Source organism: Chiloscyllium plagiosum, unplaced genomic scaffold, assembly GCF_037043375.1.
Source record: "Chiloscyllium plagiosum isolate Xiang-an unplaced genomic scaffold, Cpla_swu_hap1 HiC_scaffold_20, whole genome shotgun sequence".
NCBI classification, from domain to species: domain Eukaryota; kingdom Metazoa; phylum Chordata; class Chondrichthyes; order Orectolobiformes; family Hemiscylliidae; genus Chiloscyllium; species Chiloscyllium plagiosum.
The window spans coordinates 6,687,838-6,703,525 of record NW_028270158.1 but is presented as its reverse complement, the minus strand read 5'-3'; the positions used below and the strand labels follow the sequence as shown (position 1 = coordinate 6,703,525).

The following is a 15,688-nucleotide window of genomic DNA, read 5'->3' as shown; positions in this document are numbered from 1 at the left end:
CGCAGATCCCACCATGGCAAGTGGTGGAGTTTAACTTCAATAATTTTTTTTTTAAAAAAACCTATAAAGGAAGCTAATCTCATCAATTGTGACCCATGAGTTCTTTCCGGTTAAACAAAGACAAACATTCTGATTTGCTAGTGATAATTCAAAACCTACATAGCAAGTTGTCTTTGGAAAGTCATCATTCTGGAGCAAATCTTAGTTTAACAAGTATTGCTGACAGGTTTGGAACATTGAGGCAGAAATATTTGAGGAATTGAATTCTTATTATATGATTCAGATATTACTCTTGGGAAGCATAACGACAGCATGAAGAGATCTGTCTCTTCATGAACATTATACCTTACCATTTACAAACCTAGAATTACTTACAATTCCATTGTTTGATCAGCAATGTAAACTTGTAAATGCTTTACCAACCTTCACCTTTAAAGTTATTTCTTTTCTGGACCTGCTCAGTCATATTGTTATTAAAAAAAAATGCACAGTTCACTAATGTTCTTTCCCTTCTTTAGGAAGGAAACATTTTCCATCCTTACCTGGTTTACATGTGACTCCATACCCAGAGCAACGATATTGACTCTGAAATGACCTAATGTGCAATTCTATTCGAGGCAGTTAAGAACATCTAACAAAAGCTGATGTTGCCAATAAATCCAATATCGCACCAAAAATACAAAGAAAAGCGGGTCCTTAGCTATCATTTGTTACCAATGGAGTTGTCTCAGTGATTTCACAGTAGGTCCAATCAAAAGAAGGTGGTCACTGCTGATCAAGGCAGGAGAAAGACTTCAGGAACTGGGGGTCAGGTAAGATTATAAAAAAAATTAAAAATTCAGGGGGTCAAGGGGGAGAGGGGAAAGATCAGTAGAGCCAAGGGCTATCCTCATTGTGTGTGTTCTCACTTATGGCTAATAAGTCTCTGGCCTCCATACCCCCTTTCCTCCCACCACCTTTTAGCTACTCAGCCCCACTATCAGCTAAATGCTGTCGAGGGAGGCACTCATCAGTCAGGGGTCCCCAGCTGCACAGTCTGGAGATGGTGTCATAGTTAGCCCTGTGGATCCAGTGCAGCCCATTCAGAGCATCACAACAACACAATCAAGCAGCAGTATAGATATCAATTATGATTTTGGTCACTCATCATTCAGCTAATTTGTTCAAGAGGGTTGGCCACAATCATTCTGGGGGTGGGGTATCCATCCACTAAACTATCAACAGTAAGCAGCACTCTGGCTTCTAAGGGAAACAGTGAAGTACAAGATCTGGCATGTTCAACTCATATGCATGGGACTATGAGGGGAAATATGAGCAGATACAGACTTAGATAAACATGTTGGGGTTGTGGATTTGATGAGATGCAACACCTATGGGAGGACTACCAGGAAGGAACATTTATGTTTGGGGATTTGTCTACATAGAAGTGAAACTGATGGTCTGAGGGGCAGTTGCTGTTGTCTTCCATCATCCTGGAAATCACGTGCACAGTTTATAGCTATGTGGGGTCTTTCAAAGGGCAACACCAGTTGAAATGTACCCAGAAACAAACTCATAAGATTAACATTCCTGTCACCCTTAGCTGAAGTGCAATAGTCAAATAGTCAAGCACTCTTGACTATTTCATGCACATTTACAGCTGAACCCCACTGACCTGTGATGCAATAGCAATATCTGCGCATCTAGAAAGATGGAGCAAGGTCACAGGCACCTGTGATTCACCCATTGCAAGCTCATAGTTCAGCAGCTCCTCATTTCACACCTTGCTCCACGGAGGATGGTGGCTTCACTACCTGATATTTGTGGCTACACAGAGACCTGGATAAACAGATGATAACCCCAGGAGGTGAGCGACCTGTAAGGAGTTCCACGTATCTCTTGCATAGGGCAAATGCTCACCAGCTAAAACCACTATCCAGGAGTGCATCAAAAACTACAAGACAGCTCCTTTTGCCACTCAATTTCCTAGCTGTAACCAGTCCTACAACTGTTTCCAGAAATATCTGGATTATCATTGCTGTTAGAAGGTGCTCTTGGCAAATGGCAAAGATGTCTCACAATGCAAATAGTACCAGAGGGTTTACAAGTCCCTGTGCCCAATGTCCTGGGTGAATGAGTGGGATAATCAGTTTGGAGCTGGGACCTACCCTGGAAAGATACAGAGTGGCCTATTGGATGTTCGATAGCTCGAGACCTGCTTGAGATAATTTTTTCTGCCACTCCTTGGATAAGACGGAGTAAGGTTACTATCTTTAAATTCAACTTGCATCCATGTGGAATCATTCTCATTTTAATCTACTCTTCTGCAAGGATACAACAATAATGCTGGCTTGTAAATGCTGGAAATCCTGAAGACTGCCATCTGGACTAGGCCAGGGATCAAGGTCCCTGCTTTTGGTAATGAGCCACACCATTAATACTGGAAGAGATTAGTGGGAGTTAGTGTGACTGCGATAAATATTGCTGCATAAATTATTCCTCTCTTCACTCCTGCTAACATAAAAATAGCCAATGAGTAAGTAGGCTGTTTGGCACCTCTTAGTAATCCTAATAACTGACATAGAAGCAGCAATCAAAACTGGAGGTTTGAGAATTCTCGTTTAAGATAAATGAGGAAAGCATCATTTAGAAACCATGCTGTTTCAATCTGGGTGGAGGCAATTCTGAATTCACAATTAATTGTCTTTGGGTCTGCTACATATAATATTGCTAAAAAGGTTATATTGCTACAAATATTTCACTCACTTCATTCCCTGGATGAAGCCATATTTGAATCATAAAACAGATACCTGTTTTATGATTCAAATAGAATTCAGAGTCCCCTCGTGCTATTGCCATAGTTGGTAAAAATAGCAATTCCTAAAATGAAAAAAAAGTCAAGGGATAAAGCTACCTGATTACTTAATATACAGAAATGTTTGCTATCAGGAATGGATTAATGGTTTGCTCAGGAAATATTTGCATAAATGATCTGAAAATTTAATGAACATTTGGAGGATTATGTGATTTGGAAATCTGGGAAGGGCAAGCTGTTTGTTTATTACCTGAACAATGGGAGGGAACTCCAGCTGGTAAAATCAAAGCTTATCTGAGTGGTAGACATGTAAGTAAATTCATGCAGGGTATAATGTGTGGTCATACCACAGAAGGAGGCCTATCTGCATTTGAAGTTTGCATAGATCTATGAGCTGGTTAGCTCAGTTGGTTAGATGGCTGACTTGTCGCTCAGAACACCAACAAAACAGGTCTGGTTCTTGTTCTGAGTGCAGTAGACCTAGGACTTGCCTTTTCCTCTGCCCCTGAAAGTGGGGAACAATTAGAAACCACCAATGATAATTTTTAAAAAACTACCATGGAGCTGGCTCAGGGTGAAACATCAGCAGACTGACATTTGGGCAAAGTACATATTATAACATGACATACACCTTATAGCAATCTTTCCTGCTGTGACACAATACAAGTATGCCCAAATATAGCGTCTCCCACCTCAGCCTACCATTTTGTTGTTATGGGCCATGGTGATGTACAATGTAAAGGTACAAAAAAATATGGGTGGCCACTGCTAAACTGAAGGCTAGCTCTGAACTGATGGCTTCCTGGTTGTTGCAAACAAATCTACTCATCCACTGAGAACTTAATATTTACCAAAGAAAATTTTCTGCAAAGAAGACATTATCTATTACATCAATTTTTGATGCAAACAAAATTATTTCCTCCTCTCCCCCACTCCTATTTTCACAAAGAACAAAAGCATTAAAATGATAATGTTCAAAAATTGCTATAAAGACCAGAAAATCACAGATATGGATTCATTGCCAATACAAGAAAGCATTCTAGAGTCTGGGGATAAAAGCCATGTTAAGATGCTTTTAGCATCTCTCTGCTAATAGGTTTTGAACACAAAATAACTTTGAAGTGACAGTCACAAAATAATCAAGAGCTCTCTTACTGCAGAGCATTTAAGAGGTTTTAGAAAGAAAAGCACATCACTATTATGGTATGTGACTGGTCCACAAAAACACCACTTACCTAGTTTCCAAATCCCTCACAGGCCCTTAGAAAATACAACTGCTATATTAATAAAAAGACACATGTGAACTGGACAATATGTTTCAAAGGCCACTTTCTGGGATTTTATAGATTTCAGTGTGGCTACTTTTAATTCCATCACTACCATTTTGAAGACCTAGAGAGTGCAAATGGCCTGAGACAAATGTAACAACCTGGAGCAATAGAAAAGCGGAAGACAAAATATAATGTTAAGTAAATAAAATGAAATTGTTGGGAATTGAAAACAAAAAAAAACTTTCCAATGAAGTACACAATATAACTTGTAATGCAGGAAACACACCAGCCAATATAAACACACAAACAACAAGCAATAATGAGGTAATGACCAGATATTTTGTGATATTTTCATTGAGAGATAAATGTTAGCAAGACACCAGGGATTATTCTGCTGCTTTGTGAACCGGTGCTATGGTGTTTTCCAGATGACGACTTTGGTTTAGCATATCACCTGAAAGATAGCACCTCTGTTAGTGCAGCATTTCTTCATTTGTTTTTTTTTGGCTCCTTGTGCTCAGGTGAGATTTGAACCCAGAACACTCCAACATGGAGGCAAGGACACTACAAACAGCCATGATTGACACTCTTTGTTTATACAAAGAGTGAACCTGAGTAATACACAGAAGTTCAATCTGCATCCAGAAATAGAAATGACAATAACTTTCCAGCAAATATCACAACTGAAACGTTCCACCTTTTGGGTGACTACTGATTTGAGCTCTGGTTATAGTATTTGTTGTTTTTGTATCAGATTTCTATGCAATGCAGGGCTTTTAAAATAAAAGCATTTAAAACATCACCTTTGGAAACAGCTGAAATAATGAATGTTACTCAGCCACTTCTACAATATTATCAGAATTAAAACTATGAAAACAGACAAAAATTCAGAACTATGGGCACGGAGACCAGATGCCTACTGGAATGTTCATAATTAAAAAATGGTTAATCTTTGCATTTGGAGATCATTGTAAAACAAGTAAAATACTTGCACCTTCTAATATCGCCAGACACTTTAGTTAGAGCACTCATACCAATTTATTCTATAACCTTTGTATTAAGGTAGATCCTTGGAAACACAATAGCATCAGATAGAACATCCCCTCAAGTGAAGAAAGAGAAAGAAATAAAATATCCGAAGGAAAATCTGGTTGTTGTCAATAAAAAATTGGCAATTATCATTTAAATTATCACTCACCCATCTATCCACTTCCTTTCTCACCCACTCATTCATCCAGTTACTCACTCACCCACCCACAACTTTCTCAGCTGTTAAAAACCTTGAGAGACTGGGCGGTGCAGTAGTTCAATGGTTAGCACTTGACTCACAGCACCAGGGGCACAAGGTTTGATTCCACCCTCAGGTGACTGTCTTTGTGGGGATTGCACATCCTCCCTGTCTCTACATGGGTTTCATCAGGGTGTTTCTGCTTCTTCCCACAGTTCAAAGGTGGGTTGGTTAGGTGGATTGCCCATGCTAAACTGCCCATAGTGTCCATGGATGTGCAAGATGGGTGGGGGGTGGGGGTGGTGTTAAGACATGGGAAATGCAGGGTTACAGGTATAGGATGGGATGCAGTTTGGGGGGTCACTGTGAACTCGATGTGCTGAATAGCTTGCTTTCACTCTGTAGGGATTCTATTATTCTTCTTTGATGTGGAGGTGCAGGTGTTGGACTCGGGTGGACAAAGATAAAAATCACAAAACACCAGGTCAAAATCCAACATGTTTATTCCTCTAAACCTTTAAATACTGCTGAAGCTGTAATAGAGGGTGTTTTCTCTGTGCTGCTCTGCTTTGCTGATGCATTGAGGCATTACTGCAATCCAGACAGAAAGTCCCAGTTAAAAGAACGTAAAATGTTCGGGTGCAGAGATCATCACAAGCGACATTGTTACTGACTGGAGGATCTGGACCATTGACTTTATACATCGCGAGTATAATCATCTTGGCTGTTAAAGCAATTTTGTGCTCTCCTGAGATAGTAAAAAGGCTCTGTGTAAATGAAACTTATTTTGTTAATTTTGTCTTTGTTTGCAAATTTTGTACCTTAACTCAATTTACCAGTCTTAGCTCAATTTCCTATGATCTGTGATACAAAACATCTGTCACTATCAATTTCAAAAGCCCCAACTGACCTGATATGCACTGCCTTTGAGGGAGAATTACAAATATTTACTACCCTTTACATTGACCAATGAGGTGAAAAGTTCAATACCTATAGGTGCTGCCATTGACTATTAGGGAAAGAGAAGGTCTACCTGATCATTATCTAGTGAACCCTATTTGGAAGTATGTGTATATCCGACCAGGACAAAATAATGTTCAGTTGTGATCACCACAGCCAACTAACAGTTCAACATCATTGTTAAACTTGTATATAAACAATTACCTGAGCGAGGTGCTGGATAGCTGCTGACACTTATGTAACCATATCCCAGCATGAGTCATTGTCTTCAGAAGAGGAGGTAGTAAAATTAGGACAAAAGGCATAATCAGTGTGCTGCAATGAAATAAAAGCATTCATTTTTTAAGTGCAAGTCTTTAACCCCAAATACACAGAAAAACAATCTCCTTGTAACTTTCAGCCTGTTCAAGAAAGGTATATCCAAGAGATCATGCCTTGCGTTTCCTCAATCAAAATAAGTCTTACAGAACTGACAAAACAGACAATGTTAGAATTATGAAATCAGATCAGTGATACAACTTACAAACCTCAAGATAAAGGGGGAAAAAGCTTATCCAACACTACCCTCATCCTGATGGCCACTTTTTTTGTGCAGCTACGTCAGCACACAAATACCAGGTTGCACTATGTGCTGAGGTTCTACCTATCCCTGGTGTTACAAAGGAGAGTCTGGCAGTATTGCTGCGCAGCATTCCAAGTAGTTGGACTGTGTCATATTACCTGTCCCTCATGAAGAAAATACCTTTGAACACATTCATCAGAATGTGGTCAGCACAGAACATCGTCAGGACCCTGCAGGACAAGGTGACAGATCCTATCGGATGGTTTCCTAAGCCATTTGGCAGAATGCCTTTTTGCCAGAACATACAAGCTAGTACCAACACATAGATTGACGGTGGTGAGAAAGGCCCTTTGCATCAGATCCTTCTTACAAGTTCAGAGACTCACTCCCTCTGCATGATGCCCTTGAGGTAGTTGTGCAACAGGTGTTGCCTACCTCCCCATGGAATGTGCCTTTAGAAAGTTCTGGAAAGATGCAGTAGCTTTAAGAATCATAGAGATGTACTGTATGGAAACAGACCCTTCAGTCCAACCTGTCCATGCCAATCAGATATCCTAACCCAATCCAGTCCCACCTGCCAGCACCCGGCCCTTATCCCTCCAAACCCTTCCTATTCATACACCCATCCAAATGCCTCTGAAATGCTGCAATTGTACCGGCCTCCACCACTTCCTCTGGCAGCGCATTCCATACACAACCACCACCACCCTCTGTGTGAAAAAGTTGCCCCGTAGGTCTTTTTTATATCTTTCCCCTCTCACCCTAAACTCTCCAACCCCAGGGAAAAGACTTTGCCTATTTTCCCTATCCATGCCCCTCATAATTTTATAAACCTCTCTAAGGTCACCCCTCATCCTCTGACGCTCCAGGGAAAACAACCCCAGCTTGTTCAGCCTCTCCCTGTAACTCAAATCCTCTAACCCTGGCAACATCCTTTTATATTTTTTCTGAACCCTTTCAAGTTTCACAACATCTTTCCGATAGGAAGGAGACCAGGATTGCACGTTGAAGTTCATCGAGTGGCTCCCTTACACAGGACTCCGTGCTCTTCGAACTTTACCCATGGATGCACCTTGAGGACAATCAACTCAGTGAATGACACATTTTGGTCTGCCCAAAGCTTGTGGACTTCCAGTACAGAGAATTGCCCTTGACCGGGTATGTAGATTTACACAAACAAAAGTCCAGGACTTGGTGCTAACCATTGTGCTAAAGTTTGAGGCAGCCGCTAAAGAAGCACAATAAAGAAAGGTTGCTATGTAAAATCTTTCAACTTAAGCTATGTGCAGTGTCTCATCACTGTCAGACTTGAATACTCTGCATGTCTTCTTATTGACTTCCTGTTCTGCATCTCCATGAACTCCACATATAACAAAGCCTTCAAAATATACCCTGTGACCTTATTTCTTTAGATAACCATAGATGGTGTGTTCTCCCATTATAACTTTGCTTTATAGAAGGAATATACTTATTCTGAATATTACAAAACATCTCCTTGAATACCTACCATTGCTTCTCTATTGAGTTAACCCCTTGCTTAGCATCCCAGTTAATTTCAGCTAACTCATCTTAGCTGTCCTTATTTAAGTTTAAAATTACTGGTGTTAGACCCATTTGTCTTCTGTTTAAACTGTATGTAAAACTCAATCATATTGTGGTCACTGCTGCTCATAGGTGCCTTTACCCTGACATCATTAATTAATCCTATTTCATTATACTTTACCAAGTCTAATAATAACCTGCTTTATGGTTGATTCCAGATTGTGCTACTTTCAGGGACTACCTCGAAAGAGTTCTACAAACTCCTTTCTCAGGCTACCATTGCTCAGTTGATTTTTCCATGTAGATTAAAGTCACTCCCGACTGTGATCCCTTTATCCCATGCACCAAATATTCTTCTTGTATACTTTATCCTACATTGTAGTTACTGATCGGGGGACATGCTGACTACGCCTACTAGCGATTTCTTTTCCCTACTATTCCTCATCTTCACCCAAACTGATTCTACATCCTGATCTCCTGAACCAAAGATAAAACTTCCATTTCCAGAAATCTTGTTTTGAAATAGGTATGTACAGAAAATGATCATTGAAAATATTTGTGGAGTCTTCTTTGAGGGATATAACGTAATTTGAAAAATAGCTTTTTTTTGAGAAGGTGTGACATAGCAGCCCTATTCACATCAATTAGCATCAGCCTGCCCAAAGAAACACTGACTGCACTACTAGACGAACCAAGGACACAAACACCAGACAGCGCCAACTTCATCAGGAAGAACAACATCCTCAAGCTAGTGGACCTGTGCCTCACTACCCACTGCACCTTCAATGACAAGACCTACAAACTAATCAACAGTGAGAGGGGAAAGATATAAAAGAGACCTAAGGGGCAACTTTTTCATGCAGAAGGTGTTACGTGTATGGAATGAGCTGCCAGAGGAAGTGGTGGAGGCTACTACAATTGCAACATTTAAAAGGCATCTGGTTGGGTACATGAATAGAAAGGGTTTGGAGGGATATGGGCCAGGTGCTGGCAGGTGGGACTAGGGGTTGGGATATCTGGTCAGCATGGACAAGTTGGACCGAAACGTATCTTTCCGTGCTGTGCATCTCTATGATCTCCAGCATGTGCATTCCTCACTTTCTCCTAGCCCTCCCCACGATCCAACCCAAACTTTGGGTCTGCTACGTGGATGACAACTTTGTCATCACAAAACAGAACCCATATCCCTCCTTTCACTTTAACTTACAATAATTCTTGTGTTTCAAAAAAGAGAGATTTTGAAAGCTACAGTGCTATGTAAAGAAAAATTTTGAATTAACAAAAAGCAGCAATTTTCCTCTCTAGCCATAGATGGCAGTGGAATAATTGACACAGTTCTGTGAATTAAGTTAAAACATCTTCAATCTGCTATCACGCCAAGGTCCAGTTTCTCTTAACCTTTATACTGGTCAAAGAGTATATACACACATCCAAAAAGTCACAACCTGACTTTGCTCTTTATCAGTAATGGCACAACTGCTGGCTATTTCTAATACATTTCCTAGTTCTTGCCCTTCTCACCCAAAATTAGAGACAAAAAAAAACTGCAGATGTTGGAATCCAAAGTTGACAGGCGGAATAACACAGCAAGCCAGGCAGCATCAGAAGATGGTGACGTCAACGTTTCAGGTACTTTCTCACCCAAAGTAGCGGACTATGATTAGAAGATTGCTGAACCGCATGGATACTAGATGATTTCTGTTTAATCTAAAATGTGAAATAATGGTAGAATAGCATCTGAACCCCATGGATACTAGATGATTTCTGTTTAATCTAAAATGTGAAATAATGGTTGAATAGCATCTTGTGGTGCAGTGGTAATGTCTGGCCCCACGTGCTCCAGAGGTGTATAACAACATCCTGAACAGGAAAAAAGTAAAGGTGATTGAAGGAGACTATGACCCTAACTTAAGTTGCAATGGTAGACATCATAACTGCATTTCTTGTCTGAATAGAAGAACTGCTAAAGATAAGGAAAGCCATTCAGCCCATCTATTGTCTTGCCAACTCCTTCCGATATCATTTCTAAGATCTTGTCCTCACTATTTTATCAGATTAACTCCACACATTGATTTTGAGCAAAAAATAAATTCCTGATGCCAGCACAAAAGTTAGATTTTGCTAGTTTGAACATATATTCAATCACTCCAATCTCCACATTTTATATTAAAGTAACAATGTAAGTTAGATTTGTCTACATTTTAAACAAAATTGCATTGTGGTAAATAAACCAATAACCAATACTATGCTTAATTCTCAAAGTGCTTTAGAGTTATAACCAGTAAAAAAAAATGTTTGAATACCTTATGTAAGTTTAGCAAAAACTTTGGTCTTAAGGAGAATCAGAAAGGATATATTATAGATTATGAAAGATTTTGGGAGGGACTTCCAGAATCTAGAACCAGGTGACTAGAGACAACAATAGATAGGAGAAAAGGCTGAAGTCGAAGAATTGGGGAGTTCAACAGGATGGAAGAAGATTCTTGAAATGGGGATGGCCAAGGCCATGCAATTTTTTTTGACATGTAGAATCATTTAAAATGTGTGTGCATTGGGGTTCGTCAGCAGCAGAGTCAATGTACTTCAGTGAGTACAGCACGGATAGGTAAGTGAGACTTCAAGCTGGACAGATTTGGACAACAGGCTCAAGTTTGCTGTAATGGAGATGGGAGGTACCTGTTCAGAGAAATATTGAAATACTAGTCTAAAGGAGACAGAGATAGGTCAACTTCCAGACACTGCTGTTTTCGGCTGAAAAACCCTAATTCTCCATGCTTTTCACAAAATGCAAACTCCCATACTGGGAAGCAGCCTGTTATTTCTTTACCACATGGCCTCCAACTGTTCTTTCTTATATTTCACAGTGACTAGAACTGCATAAATTATTCAACAAATGCCAACTAGAGCACTGTAACATTTCATCATTACCTTCTCTGACATGTTCCAATGTTTGGTTATATCGTTATATCATTGCACATTCATTTGGCTTTGTTGCTTTCCTGCAATGCATTGGTTGGCTATACTTAGTATCAAGGAGAAAGTGAGGGCTGCAGATGCTGGAGATCAGAGCTGAAAATGTGTTGCTGGAAAAGCACGGCAGGTCAGTCAGCATCCAAGGAACAGGAGAATCGACGTTTCGGGCATAAGCCCTTCTTCAGGAATTTTTAGTATCAAATCTACTAACATTTCAAACCTTTCATTCAGCTTCATGGTTGACTATTCCAACTGCATTCACCAAGTGCAAATATCAATTATATTTCCATCCCAAGTGCGGCACTTCACAACCTTTTCCATTAATTTGCTATAGCACAGCCCTTCTGCATTTTGCATTACTCATTCCATGATTTCTGAACTGCCTCCTTCAATTCCATTGTCCCGTCTATTTATAGGAAGGTGGAAACAGGAGAAAGGCCATTCAGCCCTTCAAGTCTATTCAACCATCCCTCTGAAATGACCTAGCAAGCCTGCAGTTCAGGGTGATGATGGCTGGGTGGCAAATTTTCCAGTGGTGCCTTCATCCCATGAAATGACATGTTCTTTATAAAATCCCCAACAGCATAATATTTATATTCCTCTCTGAAGTACTTAGCCAACTGCTCTTAAATGCAGTAAGTTTTTGAATGAAGGTCATGAGTATCAGTAACAATAATGCCTGAGATAACCCACTCATTCTGACGTAATTCACTCACAACAACCGGTTGTTTCCTGTATCTAACTAGATTTTTAAAAAATATATAAAGACTAGACGATAAATAGGTCTGGGACTGTCTCCAGCTTCGCTCTGTGGATCAACGCATATTAATAGAAAAAGTGGGGCATCCGATCTGCTTCATGAAGTTCAAATGAAGGTACTTTCCCAAACGTACAAAACATTGTCACTGGGGAGGAATCACGGAAACGTCAAGGATGATATTGGAACCAGGAACAACTAGTCAAAGCAATCCGTCAAACCATCATAAATCTACAGGCAATCAAAACCAAAAGGCCAATCGCACCCACTAAAACAGGAGAGGCTGCCTGCTGGGCCGCCCTAAGTTAGTGAAGGGGGGAAGGAGAGCAGTGCCCGCGGACATTGACCCAGGGAAGGAGGAAGCGGCCGGGCGGTACCCTCTCCCCACCCCTCAGTCGGACCGGGTTCGGGAGCACAGTCCATCAACTCCGAGCTGAGCCGAGTCGAGCCGGTGTCGCTCCGGTTCAGATAAAGCGAGCGATGGCGGCGCGACCGGAGGAGGCCATTTTCCACAGAGCCCAGTGCAGGCGCTTCAAGGGCCTGACCAAAGGTGAGGGGGAGGGAGAGCGAGCGCGCGCCCCACCCCCAGGGGAGACGGGGGCTATTCTCCCGGGCACGCGCCTCGGGGTGGGACATGGGCGCCTCTTGCGGGTGCGCGCCTCGGGGTGGGACATGGGCGCCTCTTGCGGGTGCGCGCCTCGGGGTGGGACATGGGCGCCTCTTGCGGGTGCGCGCCTCGGAGTGGGACATGGGCGCCTCTTGCGGGTGCGCGCCTCGGAGTGGGAAAGGGGCGCTTCTTGCGGGTGCGCGCCTCGGGAGACCCGGTCGCTTCTCGCAAGTGCGCGCCTGAGCGGGAGTGTCGCGGTCGGGCGGAAGGTGTGGGGGCGCGTTCCCGCCGGTGTGTTTTCCCGCCCTCTCGGCGTTGTTCCGTTGTGGGCGAGAGCGTGCCCCAGGGGTACGCCGCGCGCGGAGGCGCGTTCCCGCCGGTGGTGTCTCTCTCTCTCTATCGATCGGTGTAGGGTTTCTGCTGGCTTGCACCCCTCACAGACACATAGGGAAATAAATATTTATTTAGATGTGAGGGAGCTAGCCGCACTAAAATGTCGGCAAGTTGTCGCCGACCAGAAACTTTTCCCGGAGTGAGGGCCGGGAGACGGCTGTCAGCGTCCATCAAATTGGTACTTCTCCGTGCAGCAGGATTAATATGGTAGGACTCATGGATTAGGGTTCACCACAAACTATAGAGTCATAGAGATGTACAGCACGGAAACAGGCCCTTCGGTCCAACCCGTCCAGATATGCCAACCCAATCTAGTCCCACCTGCCAGCACCCGGCCCATACCCCTCCAAACCCTTCCTATTCATATACCCATCCAAATGCCTCTTAAATGTTGCAATTGTACCAGCCTCCACCACATCCTCTGGCAGCTCATTCCATACACGTACCACCCTCTGTGTGAAAAGTTGCCCCTTAGGTCTCTTTTATACCTTTTTACTGTTTGTTAATTTTCCCAGACACACTCCGAAGACCAGCGATACACGAATTCAAACAGCAAAGGCAGTAATTGTGCAGGTTCACTGTGGTGTCAGTCTCTCTGTCTCCTACACTGACCTCACCATGTGCTTCCTTTTGTCTGTAGCTCTCCCTTTTAAAAACTGCTGCTTTTTGACTTTTTTTTTCCCAAAACAGTGCAACAGCAAATGAAACAGTAATCGCTGGCGCCTGGATTTCGAGGAAATTATCTCCAACACCTAAAAAAATCTCAAAGGAGGAGCTGTTACAGCCAGAAATTTTTCCCGTCTTCCATCTTGGATTACCAGAATCCTCATCTATTTGTTTCGGTAGAGTCGTACAGCACAGAAACAGACCCTTTGGTCCCGAACAAATGTAATCCCAAATTAAACTAGTTCCACTTGCATGAACTTGGCCCATTATTCCTCTAAACCTTTCCTACTCATGTACATGTTCAAGTGCATTTCAGTGTTCTAACTGTGTCTGCCACTTTCTCTGGCAGTTCATTCCACACTGCCCTCTGCATGATAATGTTGCCCCTTTTAATTTTTTTCCCACTTGTTAGAAACGAAAATCGCTTCTCAATAATCGCTCTAGACAAATTCAGGAAAACAAAGTTTTATTAACAAGTCAAGTCTGCAGAGTCGGGCACCCTTAAAGAAAAGGCGCGCTGAGGCTTACAAAGTCTCCATTATTTATAGGACAAGTCCCTCCTCTCCTTGGCTCCAACAAGCCATGAGGTTCACATTCTTAAAAACATCATTATTTTTATCACAAAGTCTGCAACAAAAGGCTCCAGAGTCTCCAAAGTTTGTTGTTTTTCTCACCCTGTAGTCTTATCAGTCAAAAGCTTTAATCTGAAACAGATGTCTCAAGTCGTACTCCCATCCTGGAGTCTTATCAGCCAAGGACTCATCCTTCTCTGCTGTGTGAATGGCTTCATTAATCAAGAGCCTGCTTGCTTTTACTATCGCTCACAAATTGTCAGCATTCTGCACAATTTAAACTACTCTACTTTTGAGTATATAAAATGGTTGTTAGAAAAGAAACAAAGGTTTTGTCTTTTATTATAGATCAGTCTGTGGTCCAGGCACATCTTAAAGTTTAAACCGAAATTACCTCTCACACACTCACCTTAAATGTTTGCCCCCTAGTTTTGGACCTCCCCACGGGAGGGAAAAGACCTTGGCTATTCACCTTATTGATGCCCCTCATGATTTTACAAACCTCAACCTTCTACACTCTGATGAAAAACATCCCATCCTATCCAGCCTTGCCTTATCATTCAAACCCTTGAGTCTTGGCAATATCCTGATAAATCTTGTCTGAACCCTCTCCGGTTTAATAATATCTTACCTAAAGTAGGGTGACCAGAACTGTACACAGTATTCCAAAAGTGACCTCACCAATGTTTTGTACAACCTCAATATGATACCCCAACTCTGGTGCTCAATGTTCTGAGCAATGAAGGCAAGTGTGCTAAATGCCTTCTTAATCACCCTGTCTACCTGTGACACAGCTTTCAATCAACTGTGAACATCAACCCCTACATCTCAGTTTGACAACACTATCCAGGGCTCTACCATTAACTATACAAGTTCTGCCCTTGTTTGTTTTACCAAAATGTAATACCTCACATTTATCCAAGTTAAACTCCATTGTCACTCCTCAGCCCATTGGCCCAGTTATCAAGATCTTTTGTAATCTTAGATAACCTTCCTCACTGTTGACTATATCTCCAAATTTGGTGTCATCTGCAAACTTAGTAACCGTTCCTCTTAAAATCTCATTCAAATTATTTATAAAAATGTGGAAAGCCATTGGTCAGGCCTCCAGGCCAAAAAAAAACCCTCCACCACTATCCTCTGTCTCCTACCGTCAAACAAATTTTGTGACCACTTGTCAAGCTCTTCCTGAATCTCATGTGATCTAACTTTACTCATCAGTTTACCATGCAGAACCTTGCAAAGGCTTTACTAAAATCCATGTGGACAACATCTACTGCTCTGCCCTCAATCTGTTTGGTTACATCCTCAAAACAATCAAGGTTGTAACACATAATTTCCCATGTACAAAGCCATGCTGACT

At 41.8% G+C, this 15,688-nt stretch overlaps 1 protein-coding gene, 1 long non-coding RNA gene and 1 pseudogene across 4 annotated transcripts in view; 2 read left to right on the top strand and 1 right to left on the bottom strand.

Moving 5' to 3' along the window:
* The first annotated feature begins 987 nt into the window (after positions 1-987).
* On the top strand, positions 988-2,186 carry LOC122560461 (cytochrome c oxidase subunit 6B1 pseudogene; annotated as a pseudogene).
* A 2,983-nt stretch (positions 2,187-5,169) lies between these two features.
* Positions 5,170-12,097, bottom strand: LOC122560890 (uncharacterized). The gene is made up of 3 exons (XR_006314839.2): positions 11,286-12,097; positions 6,458-6,568; positions 5,170-6,060 (listed from the first exon to the last, which is right to left on the bottom strand). It is a non-coding gene; the product is annotated as an uncharacterized LOC122560890 (long non-coding RNA).
* Positions 12,098-12,137: 40 nt separating this feature from the next.
* The window catches only part of cpped1 (calcineurin-like phosphoesterase domain containing 1), a 190,622-nt gene continuing 187,071 nt past the window's right edge, over positions 12,138-15,688 (top strand). The window contains exon 1 of one of the 3 annotated variants that reach the window (XM_043712111.2): positions 12,138-12,637. In XM_043712111.2, coding sequence (XP_043568046.1) covers positions 12,568-12,637 — 70 coding nt within the window. In that variant the 5' untranslated portion in view covers positions 12,138-12,567. Of the gene's footprint in view, positions 12,638-13,120; positions 13,295-13,795; positions 13,976-15,688 lie in introns of those variants that run through there. The other 2 variants (XM_043712112.2, XM_087997619.1) reach the window with 2 other exon arrangements.